The sequence below is a fragment of the Lynx rufus genome, unplaced genomic scaffold, assembly GCF_022079265.1.
Source record: "Lynx rufus isolate CCGP_SWC_20201006 ecotype Redwood Valley unplaced genomic scaffold, mLynRuf1.p SCAF_12, whole genome shotgun sequence".
Taxonomy (NCBI): Eukaryota; Metazoa; Chordata; class Mammalia; order Carnivora; family Felidae; genus Lynx; species Lynx rufus.
This window is the reverse complement of record NW_025814826.1, coordinates 18,923,698-18,940,866: the sequence shown is the minus strand read 5'-3', so window position 1 is coordinate 18,940,866 and position 17,169 is coordinate 18,923,698. Positions and strand designations below refer to the sequence as shown.

The following is a 17,169-nucleotide window of genomic DNA, read 5'->3' as shown; positions in this document are numbered from 1 at the left end:
CCAGGGTAGAGATTACTTAAAATAAAATAATAAATTTCCCAAATCATTTCTGTTAAATTGAAAATATTTGCTAGCATTTCTGATTTTTTATTTCTTATTTTATTATTTTTTAATATGAAATTTATTGTCAAATTGGTTTCCATGCAACATCCAGTGCCTATCCCAACAGATTCCCTCCTCAATACCCCTCACCCACCCTCCCCTCCCTCCCAACCCCAGCAACCCTCAGTTTGTTCTCAGTTTTTAAGAGTCTCTTATGTTTTGGCTCCCTCCCTATCGGACAAAGGGCCAGTATCCAAAATCTGCAAAGAACTCACCAAACTCCACACCCGAAAAACAAATAATCCAGTGAAGAAATGGGCAGAAAACATGAATAGACACTTCTCTAAAGAAGACATCCAGATGGCCAATAGGCACATGAAAAGATGTTCAATGTCACTCCTCATCAGGGAAATACAAATAAAAACCACACTCAGATACCAGTAAGAGTGGCTAAAATGAACAAATCAGGAGACTATAGATGCTGGCAAGGATGTGGAGAAACGGGAACCCTCTTGCACTGTTGGTGGGAAGGCAAACTGGTGCAGCCGCTCTGGAAAACAGTGTGGAGGTTCCTCAAAAAATTAAAAATAGACCTACCCTATAACCCAGCAATAGCACTGCTAGGAATTTACCCAAGGGATACAAGAGTGCTGATGCATAGGGGCACTTGTACCCCAATGTTTATAGCAGCACTTTCAACAATAGCCAAATTATGGAAAGAGCCTAAATGTCCATCAACTGATGAATGGATAAAGAAATTGTGGTTTATATACACAATGGAATACTACGTGGCAATGAGAAAGAATGAAATATGGCCTTTTGTAGCAACGTGGGTGAAACTGGAGAGTGTTATGCTAAGTGAAATGAGTCATACAGAGAAAGATACCATATGTTTTCACTCATGTGTAGATCTTGCGAAACTTAAGACCATGGGGGAGGGGAAGGAAAAAAAAGCATCTCTTTAGATACCAGAAGGATTGTGATATTGAGCATTTGGGATTTACTTGAATTAAGCTTTATTAGAGAAAATAGATTTTATGTTGCATAAAAGAAAATAAAAATTAGAACAACAACAATAATAATAAAGGCATTATTTAAATAGTCTTTCTATTTTACTTAACTTATTTTAGCCACCCTTCATTGATGAAGATCCAGATAAGGAAAAAAAAATAAAGGAACTTGAGTTGCTTCTTATGTCAGCTGAGAATGAAGTTAGAAGAAAGCGAGTTTCATCGGTAAGAAATAAGCTTAAGTGTTTAGACCTTGTTAGAAGTCTTTTTGTGCTCTTGTAGTTTTCATCAGCATTGACTTTCATATACTAACACAGAAAGCCTATTCAGTATGACTTCAGATTTTAATACAGACTAAAAATAGTTTTTCTAATTTGCAACTTTGAGGTTGCCTGATTTTGATATACAGCTCTTTGAACGTATTTTACAGTGTTCTGTACTAAGATGCTTTTTGAGTCATAAATGTCAAGCAGACTTAAGGTATGATTATATATCTATACATATGTGTATATGTATATATATAAAAATATATGTCTATATATTTGTAAAATGTGTGGTTTAGATTAGTCTTTGCTTTTATTTTAGACATTCCTTGTAATGATGGCTTTAATAGAAAAAAGTTTAAAAAATAAAGAACTTAATAGACATGTAGAGATTTATGTGCTTCAAAATTACTTTTATTCTGTCCTTGAACATTTTTTCCTATTTACTATATTAAGAATACAAATTCGGTAATTTGGAAAAAAAATAATAACTTAAAAAATATAGGGAAAGGGAATATTTAAATTTTATGTTCTTTAAAGAAATTTTTATATGGATGTTGGGTTTTGGTTACTACATGTGCAAACTCTTGTCTGGGATTTGGTTGGTGAGAACAATTAGGAGTATTAGGATAAATGGTAATCATCCTAGCTAAACTAGGCTATGCTTGATGGATTAAAAGAAAAAAAAAATTATACTTAAATGACAGTTTTAAAAGTTTAATATCCTGAGACTTTTTACATTTAGAAAAAGGTTATTCTTGGTTTGGGGCTTAATGAGGGGACTGTCCGTTTAAGGTGACTAGGAACTAATACAAAATTGCTAAATAGAATTACCTGAGATCTTGAAATAGTGTTAGGAGGCAACTGGTGATGTCTTTATACCATTTAAAACAGTATTAATAAAAATCACATTTGTTAACTAATGGACAAGATATATGCCATAGGAAGCATAGTTTTTGTTTTGAAACTGCAAAAACCATGGGCAAGTAGGAAGACCTAAAGTGCACTTATTTTAAAGTTAATTTTGGTTTTTTTAAGAGAGTCCACGTTTCTAGATAATTATATCATGTTTAAACCATTTTTGATTTTTTTTTGAGTCTACCATTATTACTATTATTTTTATTTTATTTTATTTTTTTGAGAGAGAGAGAAAGAAAGCACGTGGGTGGGAAAGGGGCAAAGGGAGAGGAGAGAGAGAATCTCAAACAAGTTCCACTCTCAGCGTGGAGCTGGACACAGGCTTGATCCCACGACTGTGAGATCATTACCTGAGCTGAAATCAAAAGTCGGATGTTCAACCAACTAAGTCACCCAGGCACGCCCATTTTTAATTTAACAGGAAGATATAACTAGCTAAAAGAAATGGCATTTAAAATGAAGAAAGATATTAATTTTTTAGAACTTGTTTATTTAAATATCACTCTTATAAAGATCTGGTTGGAGATTCTAGATTCTAGAGGGAAGTTGTTACACCCAGTGAATTAGTCTATCCACATAAAGTATGTATGTAAAAGTATTTATTATTAAAAATTATGTGATAGTAATTATTGTCATTTACTGGGTATCCATTATGTTGGAGCATTGTTAGATATGTTTTATGTATTCTTGGTAATGCTTATTATTAACTCTGAAGTTTGTGGTTTGTTGTTAGAAATTCATTTTTCAGGTGTGTCTGAAGGTAGCCCTGTGGTTTTTCCACTGGGCCTAGTCACCTTTGGAATCTTTTTCCCACCTCCAAACTTAATTGAAATGCTTATGGTTTGGAAGCTATCTCCAGAAAGTGACCATAAACTCAGAAGTTGGCTGTGCTAATAAAATAAGATTGCTTTAATTTCTTTTATTTTGGAGAAATTTTAAAACAGGTGGAACTTACTTTGTAACAATGTTCAAAACTTTTTTCACCTTGCTTAACTTGAAACTTAACATTTTGTTATTATGAATATCTAGCACAGTCTAGTAATTTTTTTTTTTAAAGTAATAGGTACCATTTTTTTAGTACTTCCTATGGACAGGGCAATGTACTCTCTAAAATATGGTAGCTACTAGCCCCATTTAATTTTAAATAAAATTTAATAATTGAGTTCCTCAGTTGCACTAGTCACATTTGATTCCTCATATGGCTAGTGGCTCTCATATTGAGCAGTTTCAGATGCAAAAACATTGTCATCACCTCTGAGAGTTCTGTTGGACAGAGCTATTATTTTACATATTTTTCCCCTAGTTTTGTTAAGATATAATTGACATACAACACTGTATGTCTAAGATGTGCAACATAATGATTTGATGTATATTGTGAAAGGATTACCACAATAGTGTAGTTAACATCTGTCATCCGATACAGGTACAAAACTATATTTTTTTTTTTAAAAATTTTTTTTTTCAACGTTTATTTATTTTTGGGACAGAGAGAGACAGAGCATGAACGGGGGAGGGGCAGAGAGAGAGGGAGACACAGAATCGGAAACAGGCTCCAGGCTCCGAGCCATCAGCCCAGAGCCTGACGCGGGGCTCGAACTCACAGACCGCGAGATTGTGACCTGGCTGAAGTCGGACGCTTAACCGACTGCGCCACCCAGGCGCCCCCAAAACTATATTGAAAAAGAAAAAGGGAAAAAATATTTTTTTCTTGTAATGAGAACTCTTAGGATCCACTCTTTTTGTTTGTTTGTTTGTTTGTTTATTTATGTATTTTGAGAGAGAGAGACAGCATGAATAGGGGAGAGGCAAAGAGAGGGGGAGATAGAGAATCCCAATGCGGGCCTCGATCCCATGAACCATGGGATCATGACCTGAGCCAAAATCAAGAGTCAGACACTTAACCAACTGAGCCACCAGGTGCCCCTTAGGATCCACTCTTAACAACTTTCAAATTACATATTGTTTCTTAACCATGATTCTTCAAGGTCTCTTTTCATTTTTTATTATGAGATACTAGGAAACTAAGCTCGAAAGATTGCCCAGTGTACCTCTTTAGAGAGATAAATAGGACACAGTCTCTGACTTCAAAAGATTTACTCCACAATGAGGACACAGACAAGAAATAGGATATAGTGTGATAAGTCACAAAGTTTTATGGGAACACATAAGAGAGTTTTCTAAGGATTGAGTAGTCAGAGAAGGGTTCCTAGAAGAAATTCTATTTGAGTGCAGTGTTGAAAGACAATGATTATATTCTAGCAAAGTAGGTGAACTGGAACATTATTATAAGTGAAACAGGTAAAAGTGGATGATCAGATGGAGTACTTTCCAGTATTTGAGGTGTATCTTAAATGAAGAATACAAGTTTTCCTTGGTCTGTGTTGGAGAGCAACTAGATAAAGGGAGCAGCAGTATGTGCAAAGACACTCTAGGGTAAAAGACTAACTCATGAGGGAATTGCAACAACTGTAGTTGGGTATTTGATATTTCATAAAAGGAGGGCTTGTGAGTGGAAATGTTGGGAGATGAAGTGTGAAAGGTAGAGAGAGGACAGATTCTGGGAGTTTGAACTTTATGTTGTATACACATGCTAATTTTATCTTACCATGACATTATACATTTAAAAAAAATAGAGAAAAGAAATAGAATCAAGAGGTTTAATGAAAAAAATGTTTACATCCATTTTGAGGAAAGACAGTATATTTGCTGCTATATTTTTAGCTGAAATGTTGTGAAGTGTGTTATTCTAGAAAAAACTCATACTTAAAATCCAAATTTATGCTTAGGTTGGGAATGACAAATAATATTCACATTTCTTTTGTACTTTTAGCAACCTGGAAGCTTTTCTAGCTGGTCTGGTAGTTTCCTCATGGATGATAGCATGTCTAATACTCTAAATAGCCTCGAGGAGCACACTAGTGAGTTTTACAGTATGGATGAAAATCAAACTCTGTCTGCTCAGCAGAATTCACCCACAAAGTTCCTGGCCGTAGAGGCAAATGCTGTGCTGTCCTCTCTACAGACCATCCCAGAATTTGCAGAGACTCTAGAACTTATTGAATCTGTAAGTTTGAAATTGTGAGATTATAAAAAGCTCAATTTTAGCTACATGGTTTCATGTTCAGAAACTTAGTTTAAGGGACACTGACCAGTTTTATTTTAAGCATTCCTTTATATGTCATGCTTAATTTTGTTTTCATTTTTTGCAGTAGCTTTTGGCATAAAAAATTGTATCTATATCTCAAGTATGTAGTTTGTCTAAAATTTTTAAAAGTTACCAATTTGTTTTTTATTGTACAAGTTGTACAAGTATATTAGAGTTGGAAACTAGAGGAAACTGTAAAGAAGAAAAATCCTCATAAGCCCAGAGTTAATAATTTCAAGTATTTTCTTTCAGGCTGTGTTCTATACATATAAAACATACATATATGCATATATTTTTAAACTGAAACGTACTCTTACGTATTATGTTTGTGGATTTTTTTGACATTATATCATGATCATGTCTTTGTTTTCTTAACTGTTTTTTAAACTTCAATTTTATCCTTTCATATGAATGTAACAAAATTTATTTACTCAGTGTACTGTTATTGAACATTTAGGTGGTATCCAATTTTTTAGTATTGAAAATTGCAGAGCATCTTATGTAAATTTTTGTATAAAATCATGATTATTTCCTTAGGTTAGATTGAACTTCTGGATCAAAGTGTATGGCCATTTTGAAGATGTTCTATACACATTTCCAAATGACTTTATAGAATTTGATAGTATTTTTCTGATACAGAGTAGAGTGCACAGTTTTATGAAGAATTGTACTCTTTGATAGTAACTTAAAATAATTTATTCTTTTTATTTAAAATACTTTGGCAGTATTCCTCAGCTACTGAATTAGATGAAATATTATTTTAGGATGTTCCAAACTGGAGTGTAGTGAAACCATAATCTGTTCCTTTCAAATGGTCTTAAAAAAAAAAAAAAAAAAAGAACAAGGAAAGCCTGTTTCTCCTAATAGAAATGAATAACTTTGTGAAAGTCATCTTTCTGTGTTCAATGTCAGATTTAACTAGTTTATAACATTAACTTAAGGATTTATTTTATTGCAGGATCCTGTAGCATGGAGTGATGTTACCAGTTTTGATCTTTCTGATGCTGCTGCTTCTCCTGTCAAGTCTACCCCCGTCAAACTAATGCGAATTCAACACAATGAAGGAGCCATGGGATGTCAGTTTAATGTCAGTCTTGTACTTGAAGGGAAAAAAAACAGTTGTAACAGTACAGACAGTGAGGCTGTTCCTGTAACATCCCCAAATGTGGCCAAGTTTAGCACTCCACCAACCATCCTCAGAAAGAAGAGAAGAATGCGAGTGGGTCAGTCCCCAGGCAGCGAACATAGCGATGGCTCCTTCAATGATGGTGGTAATACAGCACTAAAACACACACCGGTGAAAACACTACCATTTTCTCCTTCACAGGTAGTAGTGTTGTGTTTGTTTATGTTTCCAAATGTTGATGAGCTCGATTACATTAGATGTTTAATATTCTTACTAGCAGTTTGTTGCTTTGATAAAAATGGATAAGGTATTTAAATGTATACATGAGAGTGCTGAGCTCTGGTAGATCAGAATGTATCTCATAAAGTATAGTAGTTACTTTACAGTATCTTAAAATTTTTAGAGCTAAAAGGGATGTTTTAGGTAAGTAGTTGCTTGCACATCTTTATAGGATTCATCAGGAAATAGGCCCAGAAAGGTAAAATGGTTTGCCCAAAGTTACCTGATGGCAGAGCTGAGACTGAGATTGTTTCCTGATTAACTGTTCAACAGGTATCAAGTGTATATTCATAGATGACTGCTCACTGGAAGAATTTCATGTGTCTGAAGGTTTTCTAGGCATGTCAGGAACTATCTGCTTTCTCCTGTAGTTACGTCCCTGGGCAGCAGCAATTTATAAGAGATACAGGGCAAACTGTATCTCTTATTTTATAATACTATCTTTCTTAATGAATACTGTGTTCGAGGCTGTGTGCTAAACACTTTTCTTACAGCATCTCAGTTAATCCTCTTGCAAAAAACCTTAGAAGGGAGGTGGAATGAAATTCAGAAGTTAAGCAGTTTGTCCACAGTCAGTAAGAGGATGGAGCTGATGTTTGCTGAAAGTGTCTTGATAGAGGTTAAAAAGTTTTACAGGAAAAGAAGGAAGTTTAATGGTCAAATAAACTTGGAGGATGCTGAGATATTATTGAAAGTGTATTTTGATGCTGGGAAAATTAGGAGGATCTGGCTGTATACAAAAACTGTGTTCTCTGAAAATTAAACCCCCTGTGCTTCAGGGGATGCAATTGACATGGACTACAGTTTGAAGAGTTGCATTTCCCAACATCACCCCAGCTCTTAGAGTCACAAAGCATCCTGAGGAAGGTGAAATGGGGTTGAGCACACCAGCAATTTTCTATTTTTGGAGTTTTGAACACTAGCAATTTTTGTTGAAGTATAAATTCTAAGGTGGAAAGTAGCTGAGAAGGTTGAGTAATGATAAGAAAGACCTAGTGTCCCATACCAAAGAGCTTGAATTTTATCCCATAACTCATGGGCATCATTGCAGAGTTTTGAGAGGGTTTGACTGCTAATCTCAGCGTTAAGTATTGTAAATATTAGGAGCCAGAAGTGATAGAGCTAGAATTTATTTCAGTTATAAGTAGCCTTAAAGTAATTTCCACTTCTTCCTACCACTGCTTCTATTCTGTTGGCTACAAAAATAGTATTTCATGGTTGTATGTAAGTTAAGATTCAGTGAGTAAATTGTGTCATTTGGAAAATGAATTCTTGATACCAATTCTGGCTACTCCAAAGTTCTGAGAGCTGTATTTTAGGTAAGCAAATTTTCTAGACAGCTGTATTATCAGCAAAGCATGATTATTATTTTCTGAATTCAAAGTATTCTCATGGAAAAGGACACTTAAGATTAATAAAGACACTTATTAATAAAATAATAAAATTTTTCCAGTTACACTGTTGTATGAATCTGTTTTACTTAACAGTTTCTGTAGATTCCTATTTAATAATACACTGTTTTTAAATTGTTGTATGGTGTTTTGTAACTTTTGAATATTTTTTAAACAACTATTTCTTGAATGCCTATTATGTGCTAAACACTTAAAAGAGCTGAGGAGGCAGTGATGAACAAAATAAAAATTCCTGCCCTCATGGAGCTTAATTTTCATGGAGTGGAATGTAGATGAAATATTATTGATAATTCTATTCTAAAAGGAATGGAGAAATATCTTACATTTGAAAATATCTTTGAAAATCCTATCAGTGTAATATTTGTGTAGGGAAATTAATGTTCTAGAAATTGTCTTTAAACTCTCTTCCTTTTTTAGTTTTTCAACACATGCCCTGGAAATGAACAAATTAATATAGAAAATCCTTCATTTACATCAACCCCTATTTGTGGGCAGAAAGTTCTCATTACTACTCCTCTTCATAAGGAAACAACCCCCAAAGAGCAAAAGGAAAATGTAGGGTAAGTAGTATTAAATAATTGTGTTAAAGAAAATGGGAAGCACAATTTTAAGAGTAGATTAGTGGGGTTTCTGGCTGGATCAATTGGTGAAGCATGTGACTCTTGATCTTGGAGTCATCAGTTCAAACCCTATGTTGGGCACAGAGCTTACTTAAAAATGTGTAATAAAAATCCTGTTTTTAAAAAAATAGGTTAACTTTTTGTCCACTTATACAAATATCCTAATCCCTATTCATATAGGACTTAGAATTGAAAAAAAAATCATAACCTCATATTTTATCCCTAGTGAAACAAGGTAAACATAGTGGAAAACTTTGATATGAAGCAAACAACATTTTTAGTACTTTTTTACATTTGTTCCTTTTCTATTTTAAGATGACTGATTGCAGTAAGAATTAGTTTAGGCAAGCATACTTTAGAATACTCCTGGAATGTTTAAATAAAGCATGTGTATACACAAGAAAAATTTAGTGTAATGCTTTTATCATGGCTTTGCCTTAACTCTTCTAAAATCAAATTTTGACTATAATACAAATATCTAAATGATTGGCTAGGTTTAGAACACCTACTATTAGAAGATCTATATTGGGTACCACACCAAGAACTCCTACTCCTTTTAAGAATGCGCTTGCTGCTCAAGAGAAAAAATATGGACCTCTTAAAATTGTGGTATGTATACTCTTTTTAATCTTAAGAATTTTCCTAATTTTAATAAAACACAAATTTTGATATTTATCTTTGAATCTTTACATTTTAAAAAAGATGTGCACAGAAATTGATAAAATGTGATTTCTTGATTTATAAGTTAGAATTTGTTGTGTTAATCTTTTTCCTTAACTTGTAACTAAACCTTTGCTTGGCTTGTTTTGAATTTATACTTTTTTTTTTTTTTTTTTTTACTATTATATCATCTAGAGAAAGCAAATCAAGTGTCAGTTGAACCCTTAATATTAAAACCCATATTTTAGTAGTTTCTGTGGTGGTTACCTGCAGTCGAATAAAATAATTTTAATATTTTGATATACATAAGCACTTTGCTGATAATACTTATGACTCTGATCGGGCTCAGTTTTCTATTCAACCCACATCTCAGAGGTTATTTCTGAAGATAAAAAAGATAGTAGAAATAAAGTGGTTGGTGCTAAGTTTCAAGTAGTTTTTACTTAGTTGCTATTATTATTTTAATGATAGTGGTAACAATAGTAGTTCATAAATGGAGGTGGGAAGTATAATCTGTGCTTTTGCATATATATTATCAACTGGAAAGTATGTTAGATGAGTTATGGGCATTTTAATTCCAGACATAACAGATTTCTGACAAATTAGGTTCATTAGAAATAAACTATTTTTAAAATATTGGTCACTTCTAGGAAACTTTAGTTATGTTTTTCTATTTATTTATTTATTTATTTATTTTTAATTTTTTTTTTCAACGTTTTTTATTTATTTTTTTTTTGGGACAGAGAGAAACAGAGCATGAACGGGGGGGGGGGGGCAGAGAGAGAGGGAGACACAGAATGGGAAACAGGCTCCAGGCTCTGAGCCATCAGCCCAGAGCCCGACGCGGGGCTCGAACTCACGGACCGCGAGATCGTGACCTGGCTGAAGTCGGACGCTTAACCGACTGCGCCACCCAGGCGCCCCTATTTATTTTTTTTTTAATTTTTTTTTTTAACGTTTATTTATTTTTGAGACAGAGAGAGACAGAGCATGAACGGGGGAGGGTCAGAGAGAGAGGGAGACACAGAATCTGAAACAGGCTCCAGGCTCTGAGCTGTCAGCACAGAGCCCGACGTGGGGCTTGAACTCACGAACCGCGAGATCATGACCTGAGCCGAAGTCGGACGCTTAACCGACTGAGCCACCCAGGCGCCCCTGTTTTTCTATTTTTAGTCATATTTTGGGTTGATTCATTCATTAAAATCTGGTTTGTTTGATTTAATCAGTTTTCTACCAAAAGGAATGTCACACTCTCAAATCTTCTGCTCTTTTCCCTTTCTTTGAAATACTGGATTATATAGTATATATATATGGGTATATAGTAGAATCAACGTACTATCTTGTAACATTCTTTAAGATTTAAGTTAATAAATGTGTATATATATCCCATAATTTTTAATATTTGTGTAATATTCCGTTGTATGGAATTACCTAATTGATCTGACTAACCTATTTCAGTGTTTTGCTATTCATTTTATTTTATTTTATTTTATTTTATTTTTTATTTTATTTTTTAATTTTTTTTTAAACGTTTATTTATTTTTGAGACAGAGAGAGAGCATGAACGGGGGAGGGTCAGAGAGAGAGGGAGACACAGAATCCGAAGCAGGCTCCAGGCTCTGAGCTGTCAGCAGCACAGAGCCTGACGCGGGGCTCGAACTCACTGGACCCCGAGATCATGACCTGAGCCGAAGTCGGCCGCTTAACCGACTGAGCCACCCAGGCGCCCCTATTCATTTTAAAATTCATCATTAATTCAACAAATAATTGAGTCCCTAATAAATAGGTGCCAGGCACTGGACTAGGCTCTGGGGATGTAATGTTGAACCTGTCAGGTATGGTGTCTGCCTTCATAGGAGTGTGTAGCCTAATTGGAAGTTAGACAAATAAATAATGATCTGAAGGCATAAGAATTCTACAGTGCTTCAGGGCCATTTGGTCAACATATAAATTGAATAAAATTGTTATTTTAGTAATAGTACATGAGAGAGCGCCTGGGTGGCCCAGTTGGTTAAATGTCAGGCTCTTGATTTCAGCTCAGATCATGATCTTAGTTTCCCGGGTTTGAGCCCCGCATTGGGCTCTGCGCTGACAGTATGGACCTGCTTGGATTTCTTTCTCTCTCCTCTCTCTCTGCCCCTCTCCCGCTTGCGTGTGTGCTCTGTCTGTCTCTCTCTCTTTCTCAAAATAAATAAATAAACATTAAAAAAAGTAATAGTGCATGAGTAATTAGGTTTTAGGTGACCTAAAGTCCCTGTCAGTTTGTTCTCGTTTGGGAAGAATTTATCCATTGGCAAAACAGATGATTTTTGTCAACAATTTAAGATGAAAAGAAAGTAATGATTTAGTAATTACAATTTCTAAAATATCCATATGCTCATACATTTGTTTACAGCAAGTTGACTTTTCATTCCTCCTCCTCCTTCTCCAGTTGTTATTTACTGAGTACCTACTATATGCTAACCATTTATTTTTCTAATGTATCTTATGAGTCATATGCACTTCTTCGAGATGGCTCTGGAATTTTAATCAGGTACACCTTAAGTATCTGTTGCTTTCTTAATAAACATTGATTCTTCTAATGTTCATTGAAAATCACTCAAAAGACTAAAAACTCTGGAAGTCCTTTAAATATAAATCTAAATTTTGGTAGTATCAAACCTAGGAAATATTAAATACAGTAATTCTTTTCTTTGTCACATTAGGACAATTAAGAGAATAATTCATGGTAGCGAATGAATTCACCTATGTCTTAGTCACTTCTCTAGGACATTTGTATTCTTATGAGGGAAAAAGAAATTATAGATTTTTTTAAAGAGCACCTAATCTATATTATTTGTGAAATGTAATCCTTAAAACAAAAACTCGTAGAGCAATGCATAGGAATACTGACATAATTCTTTCATATCTCAGGGTGTATGTGAGAGCACTTTAAAAATTCTATTTCTGGGGGCGCCTGGGTGGCTCAGCTGGTTAAGCGGTTAAGCATCTGACTTTGGCTCAGGTCATGATCTCTTGGTTTGAGTTTAAGCCCCACCTCAGGCTCTGTGCTGACAGCTCAAAATCTGGAGCGTGCTTCGGATCCTGTGTCTCCCTCTCTCTCTGCCCCTCCTCTGCTCTCACTGTGTGTGTGTCTCTCTCCCAAAAATAAAATAAACATTAAAAAAAAAAATTCTATTTCCATTTTTAAAGTTTTTGTAAGTGCTTTGAAATATCATTTATATATGAATGTTATTCTCCCTAGCTTTGTTGACTGCTGGTCATTCTGTGCTGTCAGTTTGTTCTTTATTTGGTGGCACTTTGATTACTTATTTTTTTTAAAGCAGATCTTGGTTATGGAAGGTGTTTGATATAATTAAACAAATTTTTGCTTAGCTATTTGATAGAAAGCTAGATAAATAGTATTCTGAGACTATCTCACTATTCAGCCCACACTCAGGTTTCTTTCCAATATACGCATAGACATACACACCCACACTGCTTCTTGAACACCGTCTCAGCTCTAAGCCTAAGGCTAGGTGTACAAAAGTATATACAAAGATGAAAAAGATGTGCTCACTGCTCTTAAGTAGCTTACACATTTAGTGGTAAGAAAAATGTGTTAACTAGTAATTACATGCTATATAATAATTACAATGAAAGTAGAATAAGAGCTAGTGTGGTCCCTCCCAATTTGTTCTGTATTTCTTATTTTTATATAAAAATATTTGGGAAATTATCTCTCATCTGTTTAATTCTGAGGATCCTGATTGAAGCAGGAGCTACAGTAGATTCCCCAAGAAGATTTTTGTTTAGTAGCCTGGAATAAAGAAAGTGCCACACTTCATTCAGTGCTTGCAATGTGCAGTATTAGTTTTGCCATAAAACTGATTAGTTAAATTCATTCAGCTTATGTATCTATAGGGACTGGGTGAAAATAATGCCAATAATTAAAAAGTATAAAAGATTGGTTTCTATATATGGGGAAAAAAGGGAATTGCTATAAAAGACTTTTTAACCCTTTTAAAAACAATTTAGTCACAGCCACTTGCCTTCTTGGAAGAAGATATTCGGGAAGTTTTAAAAGAAGAAACTGGAACAGACATATTCCTCAAAGAGGAAGATGAACCTGCTTACAAAAGCTGCAAACAGGAGGTAATCTTTTAGTATTATTGTTAATAAAAGTCTTGATTTTAAAAACAAAAGTGACTTTACCATAATGTTTCTATTGTAAATTATTCATTCTAGCATACAGCTTCTGTAAAGAAAGTCAGAAAATCACTGGTCTTAGATAATTGGGAAAAAGAAGAACCAGGGACTCAACTATTGACTGAAGACATTTCAGACATGCAGGTTTGTAAAGAATTTTTTTTTGTTAAGATGGTGGCTTGAAGTCCTAGTGGTTCTTGTTTCTTAGACATTCATAGAGAGTTTCTTTTAGTATTTATTATTCTGCTTAATTCAGAGAGAAACTATTAACTATAGAGAATATTTTATTTACTTCCTTGTCTTTTATATTTGTTTTGAGAAGAGTTCACTCACTTATGTATAATGTCAAAAAATGGTAGTTCTGAAAACTTTAAATTTCAGTACTTTTCTTGGGCTAATTTCTGAAATATTTAATTTTACTACATTACTAGAAATTTTATTGGAGCCAAAAGCTTTCTTGGAGGGAAATGAGCAGGGCTTCCACTACCACTTACTCAGTAGTCCCTCTATTTGTCTCCATTTTTGAATTATTTTCCTTTTTCTTTTTTCTTAGTCAGAAAATATATTTACAACATCTTTGTTAATGATACCATTATTGGAAATACATGACAATAGGTGCAACTTGACTCCTGAAAAACAAGATCTAAATTCAACCAACAAAACATATACACTTAATAAAAAGAAACCAAACCCTAACACTTCTAAAGTTGTCACATTGGAAAAGAATCTTCAGGTATGAATTTATAAGTTTCTCTTAGTGATTTTTGTTGTTGTTTATTCAATTATCACTTTGGACTTACCACAAATTATACTTTTTCTTTTTAAATTCAAAATTGACTATAGTAGTAACTAAACATTCACCATTATTTTGTCACTCAAACTAGATTTGCGTTTTTGAGAGACTCCTTCATCAGGACACATATAAACTAAACAATTGGAGTTGTAGCCAGAGTCTCTTCTGTTGATTTCTTAAGTACTATTTAATTTTAATTTTAATTTTAATTTTTTTTATTAAAAAATTTTTTTTAATGTTTATTCATTTTTTGAGAAGGAGAGACAGAGCGTGAGAATCTGAATCTGCTATAACAGAATCTGAAGTAGGCTCCAGGCTCTGAGCTGTCAGCACAGAGCCTGACGCAGGGCTTGAACTCACGAACCATGAGATCATGACCTGGCCGAAACTGGACGCTTAACCAACTGAGCCACCCACGCACCCCAGCGCTATTTAATTTTTAAAATAAAGATATCTAAGTTTCCTTCTGGCATTTCTTCTCCTGTAACAAATATGTATATCCCTAATTGTTATCTTGAAAGGGTAAGTGGTTGGAAGCAGTTTCAGCTTGATTTTGTTGGTATAATTGTTTCCAGTCAACTTTTTGGCTCAGAAGTTGTAAAACAAAATTCTTTTTTCTATTGCTGTGCAGCCATTATGTCGCTGTAAATGAAGCCTGGAAAGTTTTTTTACTACGTTATCTTAAGAATTCAACCCAGATAATTTGAGAGTTCATTGAGGAGGAAGTTCTCTTCTTTATACCACAGTGACTGCAGCCCTAGCATTCTGACATTTAAGCAGTCCTTGAAAACATACTTGGCAATCAAATGTGGCCACCTTGTCTCAGTCCTTAGCTGCCAATCTTCAAAGAGCCATGAAGCACATTCTCTCAATCCATTTAAAATGATTTGATTTCCCAGTGTGTAACGTAGAACTTTTCAGGAAAAAATATATATAGCAGGCCATACCTATAATGTAGTAATCTTTATAATAGAAGAAAACCAATGAAACAAACACAAACTTGATCTTCTGTTATGAATATATTTCCTAATTTGCAAAACAAAGCGTTCTCAGCTCATTTTTTGACATTGCATCCTCTCTTTGAATCTTTTGCAAAATTTTGAAGCAATAAAGACTGACATTTCTTTCCATGTTAAGACTGATTTGATTTGGGGGGAGTCGTGGGTAGAAACCTTTCAAACTGCCTCCACAGGTCTATAAACAATATAGATAGCTAAAAAACATGGACTTAAGAAAATAAAAATATGGACTTAAAAAAATTGGCCATAAATATTTCGGTATGTATTTTTAAAACATTGTTTAATAAAAAGAATCACAATGCCATTGTCAAAACATGTTTACAGTGATTACTTATCATTAAATCCAGTCAGTTGAAATAATTGACTTTTAAAAGTGTAATTGTGAAGTGGAATAGTTATTTTAGTAATTTTCACATCGCTATTAATATTTCCTTCACAGTCAAATTGTGAATGGGAAACAGTGGTTTATGGGAAGACAGAAGACCAACTTATCATGACTGAACAAGCAAGAAGATATTTGAGTACTTATACAGCTGCCAGCAGCACTTCAAGAGCTCTCATACTGTAATTGTTATTAAAATTGATGAAATGCCCCACTCTCTTACTATATTCTTTACTAAATTAGGTTGCAATGAAATTTTTGTCAAGTAATTGTTTTTAAAGTTTTAATACAGCACTAAAACGGTTTACATCATTTTTCATATTGGGCAGGCAGAAAGCCCAGCCACTTAAGTAAGGGGTAGGTAATTTCATAGTTTATTTTTTAAGAGATGAGATTTTTAAAAATTCTTTTTAAAGAACGAGATGGGTAAACCATATTAGAATGTTACAGATATCCTAAAATTCTCACATATTTTCTTCACAAGATACATGTTGTTACTCTCTTGATGCTGCAGTTTTTTACAGATAGGTTTATGAGTATGTATGACTTCTGCATTAGTCTGTGTATGAGAAGCACACATGGTTTTATGAAGTACTTTTGCCTATGTGCCAATTTCCTTAGGCTATCATTTACAAAGAAATACAATGGAAAAAAAAATTGAAAAGGAGAGAAAGTTGCACTACTAATTTTTGGTATTTTTCAAAAACAATAAAATTAACTACAGTGTTAAATGTATTTATTTGAGCATAGTACTAAAAACAAAAAGCATTGAAAAGGGTTTTTTTCCTTATTAGTAAAGAGTCAGTATTTTCTTCATAAATCTCAGAAGAGTTTTGTTGAATGTATTGTACAGTATGTAGGCGCAAGAAGACTTTGTAAATTGGAAAGAAGTCTTTTTATAATTTATTTTCATTTTTAAAGCTTAAATGTAGATATTTATACCTATACAGGGTGTCTAGAAGCCAATGTTGTTTCCTGTTATTTACAGCTAACATAGTAAAAAACAATTTTGACTTTTAAGTATGAAATAGTAGTAAGTTATAGCTGCAAAGAATACAGTATCTTTACTGTATGTCACATCTACCTAAATATTGCACTATGCCCTTTAAATCATGTTGGTTATAAAATAGTTCTAAAAATTTACTAAATAATAATTTAATATTTTCTTTTTAAATTATATGGGGGGGTCATATAAATTAATCTGGTGATTTGTATATGTGTTTGAAAATTTTACATTTTGTTTAAACAAATAATATGGTACTTTGGTCCCTAAAAACAGTCTGCACTTAGAAGTTTATTATATTTACTCAGT

At 33.7% G+C, this 17,169-nt stretch overlaps 1 protein-coding gene across 2 annotated transcripts in view; it reads left to right on the top strand.

The window, feature by feature from the left end:
* Nucleotides 1-16,536, top strand: part of MYBL1 (MYB proto-oncogene like 1) — a 42,593-nt gene extending 26,057 nt beyond the window's left edge. Inside the window, exons 8-16 of one of the 2 annotated variants that reach the window (XM_047073991.1) lie at nt 1,173-1,277; nt 5,064-5,297; nt 6,337-6,705; nt 8,613-8,755; nt 9,310-9,424; nt 13,493-13,609; nt 13,703-13,807; nt 14,217-14,396; nt 15,915-16,536. In XM_047073991.1, the coding sequence (XP_046929947.1) occupies nt 1,173-1,277; nt 5,064-5,297; nt 6,337-6,705; nt 8,613-8,755; nt 9,310-9,424; nt 13,493-13,609; nt 13,703-13,807; nt 14,217-14,396; nt 15,915-16,043 (1,497 nt within the window). In that variant the 3' untranslated portion in view covers nt 16,044-16,536. The remainder of the gene's footprint in view (nt 1-1,172; nt 1,278-5,063; nt 5,298-6,336; nt 6,706-8,612; nt 8,756-9,309; nt 9,425-13,492; nt 13,610-13,702; nt 13,808-14,216; nt 14,397-15,914) is intronic. The other variant, XM_047073992.1, reaches the window with a different exon arrangement.
* Nucleotides 16,537-17,169: the final 633 nt, after the last annotated feature.